Genomic DNA, 14,577 nt, shown 5'->3' with positions numbered 1-14,577 from the left:
TCGTCCAAATCCTTGCAAAAAGAATTCGCCGCTGACGAGGACAGAACACAAATGACGAGAAAGCAGACCGCTGTGCCGGTCTCGCCTCGTCGCAAGTGTGTCAGCATCTGTACCGACTTTTGTATGTGAGAGAAGGGGAGGATTTGGGTGCCCGGCGTGTATCCCCGATGAATTCATTTGGTTCCGGTCCCTTCCTCTGCCCAAATATGGTTTTCTCTCCGCGTTCGTCTGCGTCTGACTCGTGCTCACCCGCTTCCACTTCTTCCTCTGTTACGTTCGCTTCTGGGGACGCTCCGCAAAGACGCCTGGAAGACAGCAACCCGTCAGGGGTTTCTTCCCGTTCGCCGCTGAAAGGGACGCCTGAGCGTGTGTCACGACACGAGGTCTGTTCAGAGGGTGCTTCGTCGTTCGGCTTTCTCGCGACCTATCGCACATCGACTGCCTCGGGTACCTCGTCGGTGTCTTCTGAGTGTCCCTCGCCGACTAGCGAAGCGCATGCAGACAAATGGGCGACGAACGGCGCGCGGGCGTGCCTGTCTCCCAGCTCGAGCCGCAGGAGAGGAACAGCCGCAGTGGTGTCCGTCTCTGCATCATGTCGCCACCCACCGGCTGAGGGGGAAAACGAAGTCGGGTGCGCGCACTTCAACTCTTCCTTTCTTTTCCCGCTGTCGCACTGCGGCTCGACTGTGCGATCTGTGAGCTCAACCACGGTGCCTCCGTCACCGTTCCGGACTTCCTCCTCACCCTTCCCTTCCTCGGAAGATGACGCCGGCAAGTGTACGGAGACCCGAGAGGCTCCACTCGTTGGGTACCATCAGGGCGGGGCGGACGCGACGCCTCGCCGTGCTGGGGGCCACCTGGAAAGCGCAGAGCAGCCCACCGTCCACAAAGGGAGCATCGAGACCATCTCCCTGTCTCGAGTGTCATCTGTCGAATGCCCGAGACGGTCGCGCGCCTCTCCGAAAGCGCATCTGGAGCGCCAAGCGGAGACCAGCTGGTTTTCTTCTTGTCAGAGATCGACAGACGGGGCAGCATGGCGACAGCGAGTCGACCAGACGTTTCGGGAACAGGGACTTGCAGACTTGTTTGGAGCTTGTTCGGCCGAACCGCAGCACGGCAACGCTGCGGATTTCGAGGATTCAGCGGCCGTGTCGCGTCTGTTCGTTCGGGACTCTGCCAGCCTCTTTGCGGACGTCGCTCGAACTTGGAAAATCATCTCGCCGTCTGTGGGCTGCGTGTGCCTGTACCTCGTTGTCTCCCCTCTGCTCGCCTTCTGCAACAAGCTCCTGTATCTGCCTTCGCTCTCGTCGTCGCCCCTCACTTGCACCATGCTTCAGCAGATCCTGATCGTCCTCGCCTTTTGTGCAGCCAGACGGATGTACACCTGGGGGCGCCGTCGCCCTACCGGGAAGCGGGCAGAGGAGGCGCATGCACGGAGCAGTGCCTCCGAGAGAGAGGCTGAGGGATCGCATGCCGGCTACCACTCGTCTACACTGCTCGCCAAGACGTTGGCAAAGGCCTCGCGCGCGAGGCGTCGCACCTCAAAGGAAGAAAACGAAGATCAGGCGAGACCCTGTCAGGCGACGCACACACGGGAACAGGATCGAATGGACAGGAGGAAACGTTGGCGTCGACGACGAGCTGAAGGACTTGGAGGAGACGACACGCTCGACACAGCGGAGAAGGACGGCGAGCAGATCTGGAGCGGATTCGTCTTGAGACCTCGCGGCCGCATTCTCGACCGTTCCTCTTCGGAAGAGCCAGTGTCTCTTGTCGCACGTTGCCGTCGACTCGTACGCGCCGTTGCCGGCGCGTTCGGCCCCTGTCTCTCAATACGAAACGGACAGGCACAAGTGATGAAGCACCTTTCCAGTGTCCCCCGTTTCTCGAAAGAAATGTTTGAGATGTGTGGACCGGTTGCCTTGCCCTACACGCTCATGCTGGCGTGCTCAAACAGGTGTCTGTACACCTCATCGCTCTCGGGGTACCACGTCGCTCGGTGTTCCTCCATTCCTCTGCAGCTCCTTTTGGACGTTCTTGGTGTGGATGTTCGTCTCTCGCACATGGTTAAAAAACAGGGTGAGGCCGACGGTGCCTCGCTCCAGCAGCGCGTCGTGAAGGCAGGAAATGGAGAGAGCGACGGGGAAACGGAGCACATGCAAACCGCAGCGACGGACGAGACGGATCACCAGAGTGCCGCCGTTCAACGCGTCAAACTTGGTGATGAGACATGCGCCCCTAGCGCCCGCAGGAATCCTGTCGCCCCCCCCGGTCGCGAGACACCAGGGGAGGCCTCCCAGACGGTCGCGCCTGGATGGAGACACCCAGATCGCGCCTCGACGTTTCCCTCTGGATCCCTCCAGTCTGGAGGGAGTTCCACAGCTGCAAATGGACAAGGTCACCAGTCTCTGTCTGATTTTCTCTGCAGACGGATGCCTGGAGGCCCATGCCCATCGCGGACTGCAGGCGGAGCGCATGCAGCCGTCGAGCGAGGACCTCGTCGGCTGCGCGTGAGATCTGTCTGTGCCTCCCTCTTGCTCTGTTTCAGTCCGTTTTTCTCTTCGACCTCGCTCCGGCATCTGTCGTCTCGCCGCAGCCTCCAGGCGCGCCTCCGGGAGCTCGGGGTGTCGAGCCAGCGGCTAGCTGCCTGCACATGCATTTCCGTAGGCTTCTTCTGCCTCGCCATCGACGGGCAGAAACTGTCTCTTGACGGCGCGTTGATGGGCCTCGGCGCGTCGCTGTTTGGGACTCTTTACATGCAACTCAGCAGCCATCTGCTCCAGCGTGCCCGCGCTCACCGAACAAAGAAGACACCCGCTGCCGCCGGAGAACGGAGCGCGCGACGGTCTCCGGCTGACAGAGTGGCTGAGAACGCACACCCTCAGACCGCAGTGCCCCGCCCCCAGAGCAGTGAGGCGGAGGCTTCTGACAAAGACTTCGCTTCAGACACTGAGCCGGGCGTCCGGTCCGACGCTTCGGCCAGAGAGGAAATCGACCTCCCATCTGCAAGGGGCGTGGACCGTCGGCAGGCCACACGGGATGTTTGGCGTACTGCTCGTCGGCGGCGAGTGCACCAAAGCGCCGGAGAGCCTCGAACGTGTGAGGAGGCGGTGGATGCCAAAGAGAGATTTGCCAAGGACCAAAGTCGTCTTGAAACGGGCATGGCTCTACACACAGCAGCCACAGCTGCGCTTTTGCTCTCTCCACTGGCATTTGCGGAGCAATTGTGTTTCTCCGAGCAGGCAGGGATCGAGGCTGCAGCCGCCTCGGCCATCTCTCCCGTTTCTTTGGGTGGCTGGGACTGGACACGGCTAGGAACCTTCACCGCACTCCTGCTCTGTTCGGGGCTTCTTGCGTCGCTGATTCCTCTGACCTCGTACTTTTGTTTTCGTCACCTGTCGCCTTTGTCGTGCTGCATTGTCGGATTTTTTAAAAGTTCCGTGCAGATTCTCGTTTCGCCTCTTCTTCTCGGAGAAGCGCGCCCGTCCCTCGTTGCGTGTTTGGCAGCAAACCTCTGTCTCCTCGGCTGCGGGATCTACGCCCTCGATTCGTGCCGGTCGATGACCAAGCAGTTCAAAGAAGGCGAGAGGTGAAGTGCAGTTAACGTTTCGTTTCCAATGAACGGTTTATGGGCATGCTAAGTTGACATTTGAGGTTCTAAATCCACGGATCGGCTATTCGGCGGCAACGTAAGCCCCAGACGGAAGTTGTCAGCACGGCAGCCGGACCGTGAGGCGGTTCACAAGAAAAAAGACAGCCGCTGTATTGCGTTCTCGAGACGGAGGCGCAGAAAGGTGCGCGATTTCTCGTTGCGAAGCGGCAGAAAAAACAGAGCCACACCGTTTGAAGAACCGCACGTCCAAAGTCCGAGCTGTCGACTCCCGCAGAAATCTCCGGGGCATTTGCGCAACCACCCCTTTCGACTGGCGTCTGAACACAGTCTGACTATTTACACTTGCGAGACAGACTGCAGAAGCAAGCGTGTGTACGTTGTCTTTCTATGCGAGACGTGAGTGCACACAAATCTCAAACGCGTCACTCGCAAGGGGATTCGGCGTCCTCACACACGGGAAAAGTTTTTCGCAGCTGCCAGGCCACCCCAGGCGTTCCTTCTCGACAGTCTGTACGCCCACCTATTCACACGATCTTTCCCTCAGGCCGTAGCTCGTTTTTGCGGCGACAACGAGGTTCCTGTGTTTTCTGCAGATACAGGAACACCCACACGTCCACTGTGCTGTCTCTCGGGCACCTTCGAAGCCTAGTCAGCCCCTTCTGCCGAGAAAGGCGATGGCAGTTTGAGGACTTGCAAACGCCCAATATCCAGGGTATTCTCGGAACTCGCCACACTGGCATTTTTCCACGTTTTGTTGAATCACTGGGGAGTAGCATCTACGTATCTTGCTGCCGACTGCGGCGGCAGAGTAGAGTAGGCGCGCCGCCTCTTTGTGGTGTCAGCGATCAACAGATTGGGGCAACGTGTTTTTGCGTACAGACTCGGCAAACACACTGGCTCTTTGTGCATTCCTCTCCAGTCGCGTCGTTCACCGACAGCAACCACGGTGTGGACGCCCGTTCCACAGGCACATGGGATTCGTAGGTTCTACGGCTGTTGCAGTCAGCCCATTTTGCGGTCGGCGCCTGGCCAGATACTCTGTGCTCCATGACATTTTCACTTCTGTGGCCGCGAGACCTCACGAAGGAGCTACCTCGGAATCAAAGGTGCGTGCTGCGGCAAGTCCAGTGTTCGAGGGGAATGGCATCAGGAACTTTCCTGAACAGCCTTATAAGGTGTGCGCTGCTGCCTTACCAGGCGGCATTAGCTAACGAGATAAGCAACACACATGGAGGCTCGCGGATAAGGAAGAAACTAACGCCTGGGCGAGAAGCGAGGAACGCTCGCGTGGACGTGTGTCGCTGGAACACGATTGCCGTTCCGCAGTGTCTGTGCGCTCTCCGGCCAAAACGCCGTTCGAAAAACACCCGAGGCCGAGCCGAGACGCCTTTCCGGCTGCTCATTCTTTTCAGGAGCCTCAGGAAGTCGCGCGAATCATGTACGCTTTTTGGGAAACGGACCTGGCTGTCTTGTCGTGAAATTGCTTAGCACAGCCGTCCGCCTGCCTGCTCACGCATGCGTCGAGTTCCCGCTGGAAACAACTGCAGGTGCGTGCGCATTGACGCGTGTGTTCCCAGTTGGCCAAGTTGGCCGGTCTCCGAGTTCGTGGTCTTTTAGTAGGGATTCGTTCGGTGTTGTCTCTTTGCGGCTTCGGGAAGCATTCCACGGAAAAGCGCACTACCGGTGCGTGACCGGGTTCTGCTCCGCAGGGTAAACGCAGCGTTGCATGGCCTCTGTGCGCAGCCTCTTCCTATCAACTGAAGTTCCACTCTCGTTTTCTTTGTATTCCTCGCGCCTCTGTCGTTCTCAGTTCTTCTCTGCCCCCGTCTCGACCGAACCACCGGTTTCCAGCTGTCTTCTCCGTCTTTCGGTTCCGTCGCATGCCGTCTTTTCCAGGCTCACCTCTCCTCTCCCGCCTCGTCTGGGTTTCCCCGGCTTGGCGGCTCTCTCCCGGTAGCCTCTGCGGCGTCACGGTCCCCCGCCGTCCACGTTTTGCGTGGGATCTTCCCCTCCCAGTCTTCTTCTCCTGTGCGCCTTCGCTGCGCCTTCGCCCTCCTGTTCCCTCGCGTTTCTTCACTGCGACCTCACGCTCTCCAGGATGCGGTACTTGTCTCCTCCTGACTCGCCGTCCTCGGCGATCGACGAAGACCCCAGCGGGGCGCCTTCCGCCGACGTGTCCGAGGCGCAGAGTCACTACACCCGGCAGCACTCCGACTGGAAGGCGCGCCTTGGTGGTGCGCCCGGCACCGCCGCGTCCGCCGCTCCGGCGTGCTCTGCCTTCGTTGCTGGCGGATCCCTCCATTCGATGAGCACCCAGAACAAGGCCGTTCTGCTGCCGCCTTCTCTGTCCGGCGCGGCGACCGCCTCTGCGGCTTCCGCTCCTCCCGCCGCGTCTCCGGCCTCTCCTCCCGCCGTCGGAGTCCTGCAGATGGCAGCCGGTCGCCCCGGAGCGGCGACTGCAGTCACGAGCTCCAGCGCCGCCGCCCTCGTTGCGAAGGCCTTTGGCCGAGGCGGTGGAAACGCAAAGTTCGCCGCAGCAGTCGCGGTTGCGGAGAAGGCTGCCCAGGCGGCGGCCGCAGGCCGATCGGAGATCGGTCTAGCCCCTGACGCGCAAGTCGCAGGGAAACCCGTTCAGAGTTTCTCCCACATCAAGGTGATGAAGGAGGGGACGTGCCTCGAAATCTATTGCCTGCCGGTCTTGTTCGAGAAGATCGCTCCGCGCGACCGTCTCATCATCGGCAGGGGCGAGCAAGCGGACATCCACACAGAGCACCCGAGCTGTTCGCGGCTGCATGCCGAGATCCGGCGGACAGGCGGGCCGGGGGCGCGGTGTACGTACACCTTGCGGGACCTGGGCAGTGGGCACGGCACGTTGTTGAACGGCGGGAAGATCGCCGCCGGGAAAGAGACTGAACTCGAGGACGAAGACGAAGTCCAGCTCGGCTTTTCCCAGCGCCTCTACATCTTTTTTGGCGGCAGGGATTCTACGGAAGATGTCCCGCACCCGCCCGCGGCTTCGCAACAGGCGACGCGGCGCCAGGGCCATGGGCCTTCCGACGCCTCGCCCGGCTCGCGGCCGGGGACCGAAGGCTTCCACGGCGGCCCTCACCAGGCAGGGGCGCGTCCCGTGCCGCCTCCGCCGCCTGCAGACGACTACTTTCCTCCGCATGCACCGGGCGCCTCGTCTCCGGCTCCTGGGCAGCAGAGCTGGGGTAGGGGAGCCGACGGCCCGAGGGGCGCTGCAGGCCACGGATTCGCAGGCGCGGGGTATGGGGGCGTGTCGGGGTGGGACAGCGCTTCTGGCTGGTCGCACTCTGCGAGCTTTTCCTCGCCGGGGACGGATGGCAGAGGCCAGGGAGAGTTTGCCCGTTTCCGCCACGGGACAGGCGACGGGCTGCAGGCAAACGGAGGCTGGGACGCAGAGGCGCCGTTCCAGAACGCCGGCTGGGGTGGGGCAGCGCCAGGCCAGCAGCCGTCAGGTTATGGGGGCCAGGCGGGGTCGTGGGGGGGACAAGGCGTGAATGCGTACTACACGCAGGCAGCTCCGGGACACGCCTTCGGCTGGCCTGGCAGTAACTCGGGGGCACAGACACCCGGGGGGGAGCGGTACGCGGAGGGAGATAGCCCGTCAATGTCTCCGCGTGTTTCGGGCTACTCTTCCTTCTCTCCGGCTCTTTCAGCCGGCCCGCAGGCAGACGGGAGCGTTCCGAACCATCCGTTCGCACACGACAGCGGCAGCAACTCAAACCATAGTTACTCGCCGTTTGCCGGAGAAGACGGCGGGGGGTATGACCCCGCCGCAGCCGTCTGTGGCGCATCACCAGAGAAGCCTGCGAGGCCGTTTACCGAGCCAAGAATGGACATGGCGGCCAGGAAGAAGCTGTGGCAAAATCGACCGGACAAGAAAGAGAGTCCGTTGAGCACGCAGCAGGAACTTCTCGAACATAAGGAGCGCGTCATCAAGGAACACAACGAGCGTCTTCTTCAGGAGAAACGCGCGCTGCTGCTGCAGAAACAGCAACTCGTTGAGAAGCGGAACCAGAGACAGGGCGGCGAAGACACGGACGCTGCGTCTGCCGCGCCTGCGGCCAAACGCCTTCGTGAGGGTTTCGCGTCGAACCATGGAAGCGAGGCGGCGAAATCGTCTCGAGCAGAGGCGGACGGGACGCGCGGAAGCGTTGACGCAACGGGCGGCAGAGCGAGAGGAAGCGATTTTCCGGAGTCGTCGGAGGCGTTGACGAAGGGCAGAAACGGGCACGGGGGAAAGGGAGGCGCAGACAGCGGGAGCAAGGCCCAGGTCTACTGCTCTCACATTCTTTTGAAGTTCAAGAGGCGCAAGGAAGACGGGGTATGGAAGAGCGCCGCTTCAGCGAAAGGGCCGAAAAAAGGAGAGGAGCACATAGGGCGAGGTGGGTTTCCCGTCACGCGGACCCGCGCCGACGCCATGAGCACACTCGAAAGTGTTCGTCAGATCGTTGAAGAGGACAAAACCCAGTTTGGTGAAGTCGCCGCTGAGCTCTCCGACTGTCCATCGAGTCGAAAGCGTGGCCTCCTGGGCTGGGTTTCTAAAGGCGGGGAAAACGGTTGTGAAGCGGCAGAGAACGAGGAAGGAAACGGTTTTTGCCTCCCTGAGGAGGCTGTCGAGGCCGCGCTGAACCTCGAAGTCGACGCAGTCAGTGATGTAGTTGAGAGCGAAAACGGAGTTCATCTCCTTTACAGGATTAAATAGGTAGGCAGAAAGGACCAGAAGAAGGAGTCACCGCAAACTCTCGACTCGAGCTCAAGAGAGCGACAGGAAAGACGTTTTCTCCCGGCGTCGCCGCTGAGTCGCCGGCACCGTCGCGATCTGATCTCCCCCGACGCGAGAGGGAAAGACACGCGAGATTAAACTGCCTGAGGCGTTGAGGGAAGATGACCTTCGAGGGCCTCATGCAAGTCTTGTGTTCCTTTTGTCGGAGGAAGCAGGCACCGAAAGGCGCAAAGACCGAACAGGGTGTCCCCGGATGCAGGTTGCTGCGCTGCCTTTGAAGAGAGCGCATCCGGGCATATGTTGTCGGTTTTGCACCGTCTTGCTGCCTCTATGTTTTGTGTCCGGTGATCTAGCAAGAGAGTGCCAGGCTTGCGTTTTACGAGCAACGCCGAGCTGCGTCACTGCACACTTGGGTGCCTCCCGTCGACCTTGGCTGAAAGAAGTTGTTTGGACACGCAAACGGTTGGGCACACGTGCGACTTTCCGTCAGTAGATATCTTTATTTCTTGTTGAGAGATTCCCAACTTTGGCGATGCATGTGAAAGAAACAAAACTTCGATACCGTTTTGTTTTTCCCGGAGACTTCTTCGTCCGCTCCTTTCGTCCCCGGCTGTAGCGACAGAAAAGTTTCTCCTCCCTGCGCCCCTAAACTGGAGACAGCCTTTCCGCGCAGCCGTTCCTTGCAGAGAGAGACATGGCGGCAGAAGGACGAACACGGATCGGCCTCGATAGTGACATCCAGGATTGGAGCACCCCTTTCCCTGGAAGCACGACTCGCATTCATCGAACTGGGGGATCTGCACAGTCACCGCCATCTGAGCCTTGTCACCTTGCTAGGATCGACACAGTTCGGTGCTTCGTGCCGTGACTCCTCTGGAAGTCGTGGCAAGCGGCGACGCAAGGCCTTGTGTGAGCCTGGCCACAAGTTTGTGTGGCGTTTGTGTCGAAGTAGAAAACGAGAGGCAGAAATATACTGCGGCGAACACCTGATTTCATGCTGTACATGACACATGGGCTACCCGACCAAGAAGCGCTCCAGGGAAATACGTTATGGCCTGCGGAGTTCCGACTGAGGAATGCTGCCGCGCAGAGCTGTGTGGTATCTACGGGGATTGCCGCCGATGAACGTGCAACAAGCGAGTGATGGAGCCCCGCGGGCTGTCGTTCTGCAAACCGCAGCTCCTGTTCTCCTGTCTAATGGTGTTGTGTGTGTTGCGCGATCGGCCGGAACAAAGACCGAAGCAGCCCGACACAGCTGGATAACGTTCAATCCAACACTTCTCTGAAGGCACGGAGAAGGGGCGGTGAACGACGCCCGTGGAGTCACTGAGGACTAGGCAAAACAGAGCAGAAGATCCGTCGCCTCCATACACAGTTGCCGCGCACGATACACTCCCACTACTGAGACTTGAGCATTCGTACAACATGCAGAGAGAAGGCCAGCGAAACTGAGGTCGATGCGGCCTTTGCCTCGATGTGCAGCTCTACGTTGCATCCTGGCAGCCGTATCCACACCGAGTGCGTGGGAGTGGAACTCCCCTTAGCAGAAAATGTGGAGAACAGAAGAGCACTGAGCTTTCGCGCGCTTCAGATCAGGATCGGACCGCGTCGGAATGGAGCGATCCAGCCTATAAGGACCGGCAGTGGCCATTTGCCTTACGCACCGAATCCTCTCTCGTCGACTGGAAATGCAGCCTAAACGCTGGCGAATCAGCCAAGAACGGAAAGGTGAGACGCTCTCCAGAACACTCCATGCTTCCGTCGTGAAGCGCACGTTTCCTTAGCAGTATGCACTGCATGAGCCTTTCGTTCTCGCGCGTTCACCCAGAAAGTCGCCTCAAAACTGTTGTCCTCCTCTCACTGCGACACATCAAGACAGAATCAGTTGGGTCTTGGACCGCCCCAGAGGAAAAGGATTTCCGAGCCAGGGTACCTTATTTGTCGCTCCACAAGGCGCGTGGCAAAGAAAGACGCGTTTTCTCTGTGTTGTAGTGCTGCAATGGACGGCTCCTTCCCCGTTTCGAATCTGGAGGCATTTCGCGATTCGCCGGCTTTCTCTTCTCTGTGTCTCCTCTTGGACAGCCCACGCTCGGTAAGCCAGGACACACGAAATCACTGGACCGCGGCGCGCGTTGCCACGCCTTTCGCTGCTCTCCTCTGCAGAATATGAGGTAAAAGATCTCCAGCGGTTTGCAAGCCCTGTCCTGGAAGGCACCAGTCAAAAAAGTGGATTATTTGGGGGTTGTTGCAGAAGAAAGCTTCAGGAAGTGTTGCGTTCACTGAAACGCTGCGGGTCTCCGGTCCCGGAAGCACGAGACGTACGAGCAAAGAGTGAAGCACGCGGGACTCAGAAACGGTTCACATGCACCGTTCGTGCTTCTTCGTACCTTTCCCGGGTTTTTTCGCTTGCGTTCCTTTTTCTTTTCCACCTTCAGATTTCTGGGAAACTGTGCCTGCGCGGCAACTTGCTTCGCGAACGCCAGGTAATTGAGGGCGCCGGCTCGGACCGCCTCTTGGAGACGAGCGGCCCCCGGTGAAAACTGTTCGAAATGCCCCGCCTTCACTTAACGAAAATGATGCTGTTCCTTCAGGGCGCAAGTCGGGTGGTTAGCCTATCCACATAACCCTTTTCCAGTCTGTAAGTTCGAGTCTGTTGCCATCATCATCCCAGGAGGCGTTGCGCGGCGAAAGCAGGCGACGAGTTCAAGGCGGCACGGGGGGGGGGGGTTTATGCGGAGGAAAGGAAAATATGATCGAGTCATCTTCTGTTAAATCCCTTCCTTTGCAGCCCAGTGGCCTTTGGCAACACTTGCTTCTTTTTGGAGGCGGGTCTTGCTGAAATCCGCGAGACGCGGCTTGCAGTTCTGTCAGCGCTCCCCTGGCGACTCGTCAGCACGTACCGGTCTACGTCCACCTACAGCGAGGCAAAATGCCTCAAAACAGAAGCGGGTTGCTTGCCAATAGAAGATCCGACAACACTTCCTATTGGGGTAGAGCAGAGAAACAGGAAAGCGTGGAGGAGCCTGACGGGATTCAAAGCCCCTTGGACTGTTCGGCGGGAGATACAGGGTTGCGAATATGAGCCTTTTTCCCCTGTCTGTCCTGTAGGCTCCTTTCGCACATCTCCCGGGTTTTCCTCACGCTTACCTGCGCATGTCACGAGGGTTTCTCTTTCTCCGTTTGTCTGTTGTTCCTCGGTGTCGCCTCCGGCGAACGACCTCACCTCGCCTACCCCTGACGATCGCGCCTCATTACGGGGGTTGTGGAGCGGCTTGAGGAGAGGAAATAGGGCGCCGGCTAGTCTAAAAGCAGTGAAAAAACTCGATACCGACAAAGGATGGAGGGACTTCGCTAGGGCTTCCCCCGTTCCTTCGATAACTTTGCGCCTTTTTTTCTCGCGGCCGTCTCTCTGTGGCTGTCTCTGTGGCCGTCTGTGTGGTCTTCACCGTTATGACTCGCTCTGCTCCGAAGAGATCTAGGGACGCTCGTCAGCGCAGTGTCACCCTTCGCGCTTGTGTCGCTCTGTCTCTCTCTTCGGGCCCTGCGAAAAGATGGAGGTGGAGCGTCTTTCCGTCGGTCGCCCTTCCCCGTGTTTTCTTCTTTTCTTCCTTGGATTCCTCTGCCTTCCGCTGTGGGTTGCCCCTGCTGCGTCCTGGCCCTTTCCGGCACGCGCGGCAAGTCCCCAGGCAGATGCATCCTCGTCACAGGCGTCTCCTCGCGACGGCACCCCTATGCCTCTTGCTTCCTCGGCCTCTGTTTCACCTCCGCATGCAGCCTCTCCTTCCGGCCCGCGGTCACGGCCATTGCCCAGTTCTGCGTCTGAAAGCCTCTCTCGGCCTCCCGCCGTGGCGCCCACCCCTGCCACGGGTGTTGAGCAGTCGCCTTCAGAGTCTCCTCTGTCTCCGTCGTCCCCTCGATTAGGCGATTCGTCCCAAACGCCTGGCCCGTCTTCGGTGTCCCCCCCCGAGGAGGCTCCTCCGCCTTCGCTGCGTGGCGCCCCTGCTCGGCCGTTACTCGCCGGGACTCCAGCGGAACTCTTGAAGGCTAGGTTAACGAATCGGGTGGTCGAACGCTTGTCTCAGAAGGCCAACCGCGTTTCGTTCAAGGTCTTAGACAAGGCACAAATCGGACCCGCGGCTCCGTACGTGCTTCTCGGTCACATCCTTGCCGGCTACAACGCGGTTTTTCCCCACCGGAAGTTTCTCTTCCCCTCGCTAAATCCTCTGGATATGGCCGTCGAATTCCTCCCTCAGTTCGTCCGGAAAGAGTTCTGGACCAACCGGGAGGAAGACCCGTTCCACGCAGCCGACGTCACGCACAAACTGGTTGAATGGACGCACCCGCCGTTACTGTCCTCTCAGAATTTCGTTGTGGCGTTCAATTCGCAGGAAATCGGAGAATTCACGCAAACCGAGCACGGCCTCTATTTGCAGAAACTCGCTGACCAGTTCGTCTCCATGCTGGCGCCGGAGTCACTCGACATATCGGAGGCCGAAGTACGGCAGTTCAAACACCCCCTGGCGCGACAACTGTTCATTGTGCAGCGCCTTCGGGAACAGATCCGCCCTCGACTGTCCAAAGGTCTGGGGTCAAAGTTTTTCCAGAGCGCGGTTTCTGCTGACGCCAAGGGCAGTGAAGCGACACATGACAAAACGCGCAGCCTCGCGGCGACACTCGCGAGTGCATTCTGGAGAAAGGTCGAGTGGAGGGACGCGGGAAATTCAGAAGGCGAGCGAGGCTGGGATTCCGACGTGGACGGAAGTGGTGTGTCGCAGCCTCGGCTCGGATCTCCAACGCAGGATCCTGATGTGATCCTCGAACACGTAGCTGCCTTCAGTGTGCTCCAGCGTCTTCGGTACCCTGGCGCAAAGGGGCTGCTGCCCGGCGGCAGATCCCTGGAAGGGTTGATCGAGGGGGTTCCCGAAGACGAGTTGGAGATGACGGCAGAGGCGGCCAAGAAGCGCAGAGCGGCCGAGCGCGAGAAGCGCTTCCGGTCCATATGCCGCGCGCAACTTTTCCTTCTCGCAGTTACACTGGTCATCGCCGTCTGGTCACACGGCCCGTTCCGGAGCAAGGCGAGTGCGCACGCCCGGAAAAAGAGAAGAAGGCGAGTCCGAAGAAAAGGCCGTAGAAAAGGACCAAGAAGGCGGGGAGCGCGGCGCGGTAGGAAGAGGCGAAGAAGACAGGAGAACCGAGCCAGCGCCGTGGAAAAGGAAGCAGAGGCGACGGGCGACACGACTGAGAGAGAACCTCGCAGTTCAACTCGACTGAGGGAAGACACGCGAAGCCACACCGTCGGGTCCGGTGCGCGAAGCGTGCACAGGGACGAGTCAAGAGGTCCAGGTGAAACAGAAATTGAAAATGAAGCAACCGCAGCGGAACACTCGAAAGCGAATGGGTGAGTTCCAGATCCGCCCCCGCAGATCTCGAGGCGGCGGAATCGCCTGGAGAGGGAGACGAACCAGAGACGGGAAAGACAACGCAGGGACTCGAGATCAGAGGGCCCAGTTTGCCTTGTTTTCTGTTAGGCTGAAAGAAAGCCGCGAGAGGAGAGTCTCTGGAAGTGGGTGTTTCTCCCCTGGCCTCGTGTGCCTTCCTGTGTCCTAGAACAGACACCCCAAACAACGTCCCGTGAGCGACCGCGCTCCTCAGCTGCGACGCTGCTGCAGTCGTGAAGACCGCGAGTGTCAGCATTTCGCGCTCTCTGTTCACTGCCTAGTCTCCTCGGTTTTGCTTCCACGTCAAATGGACTAGAAGCTGAGCGAGTCTGTTTGCTTTTCCGTCTTTGGGAGTGTTCAGTGTCTTCCTAGACAGGGTATCATCCTCGCCGTAAACCTTTGCCTACTTCGGGTCCTTCGCCCCAAATAAGCCTCTCCCTCAAAAAACATCTTTCCTCGTTTCCTGGTTCCTCCCGCATCACACCCTCGACTTAGGAAACGACGGGCTCTACACCCTGTCGACAAAAGGCGTAGCGAAAAACGCTGCGCATTCTCAGGAAATTTTTCTTGTCAGAAGCCTTTCGGCAAAAATGTAGAAAAACCGAATTCCACGACTCGTGGAGATGTCCTCGACTGCAAGAGTTAGTGACAATGCACCACCTCTGTCCGATCTAGTTGCGTGCTTGTAGCCTCTCTGTTGCAGGGCTGTACGTACAGTGGTCTCGCGTTCTCCACTACTCTGTGTCGAACTTCTGGGTCAAAACCTGGCTTTCGCT

General features: G+C 59.3%; 3 protein-coding genes across 3 annotated transcripts; all 3 read left to right on the top strand.

Moving 5' to 3' along the window:
• Positions 1 to 206: 206 nt before the first annotated feature.
• NCLIV_045380 (conserved hypothetical protein) lies at positions 207 to 3,593 on the top strand (the record flags this gene model as incomplete). Its single annotated transcript, XM_003884087.1, has 1 exon — positions 207 to 3,593. One exon carries the CDS (start codon positions 207 to 209, stop codon positions 3,591 to 3,593), a length of 3,387 nt encoding a protein of 1,128 aa, XP_003884136.1.
• Positions 3,594 to 5,711: 2,118 nt separating this feature from the next.
• On the top strand, positions 5,712 to 8,342 carry NCLIV_045370 (putative peptidyl-prolyl cis-trans isomerase; the record flags this gene model as incomplete). Its single annotated transcript, XM_003884086.1, has 1 exon — positions 5,712 to 8,342. One exon carries the CDS (start codon positions 5,712 to 5,714, stop codon positions 8,340 to 8,342), a length of 2,631 nt encoding a protein of 876 aa, XP_003884135.1.
• A 3,572-nt stretch (positions 8,343 to 11,914) lies between these two features.
• NCLIV_045360 (conserved hypothetical protein) lies at positions 11,915 to 13,765 on the top strand (the record flags this gene model as incomplete). Its single annotated transcript, XM_003884085.1, has 1 exon — positions 11,915 to 13,765. One exon carries the CDS (start codon positions 11,915 to 11,917, stop codon positions 13,763 to 13,765), a length of 1,851 nt encoding a protein of 616 aa, XP_003884134.1.
• Positions 13,766 to 14,577: the final 812 nt, after the last annotated feature.

Source organism: Neospora caninum, chromosome X, assembly GCF_000208865.1.
Source record: "Neospora caninum Liverpool complete genome, chromosome X".
NCBI classification, from domain to species: domain Eukaryota; phylum Apicomplexa; class Conoidasida; order Eucoccidiorida; family Sarcocystidae; genus Neospora; species Neospora caninum.
The sequence above is the reverse complement of the archived record's forward strand: the minus strand, read 5'-3'. Positions and strand labels throughout refer to the sequence as shown.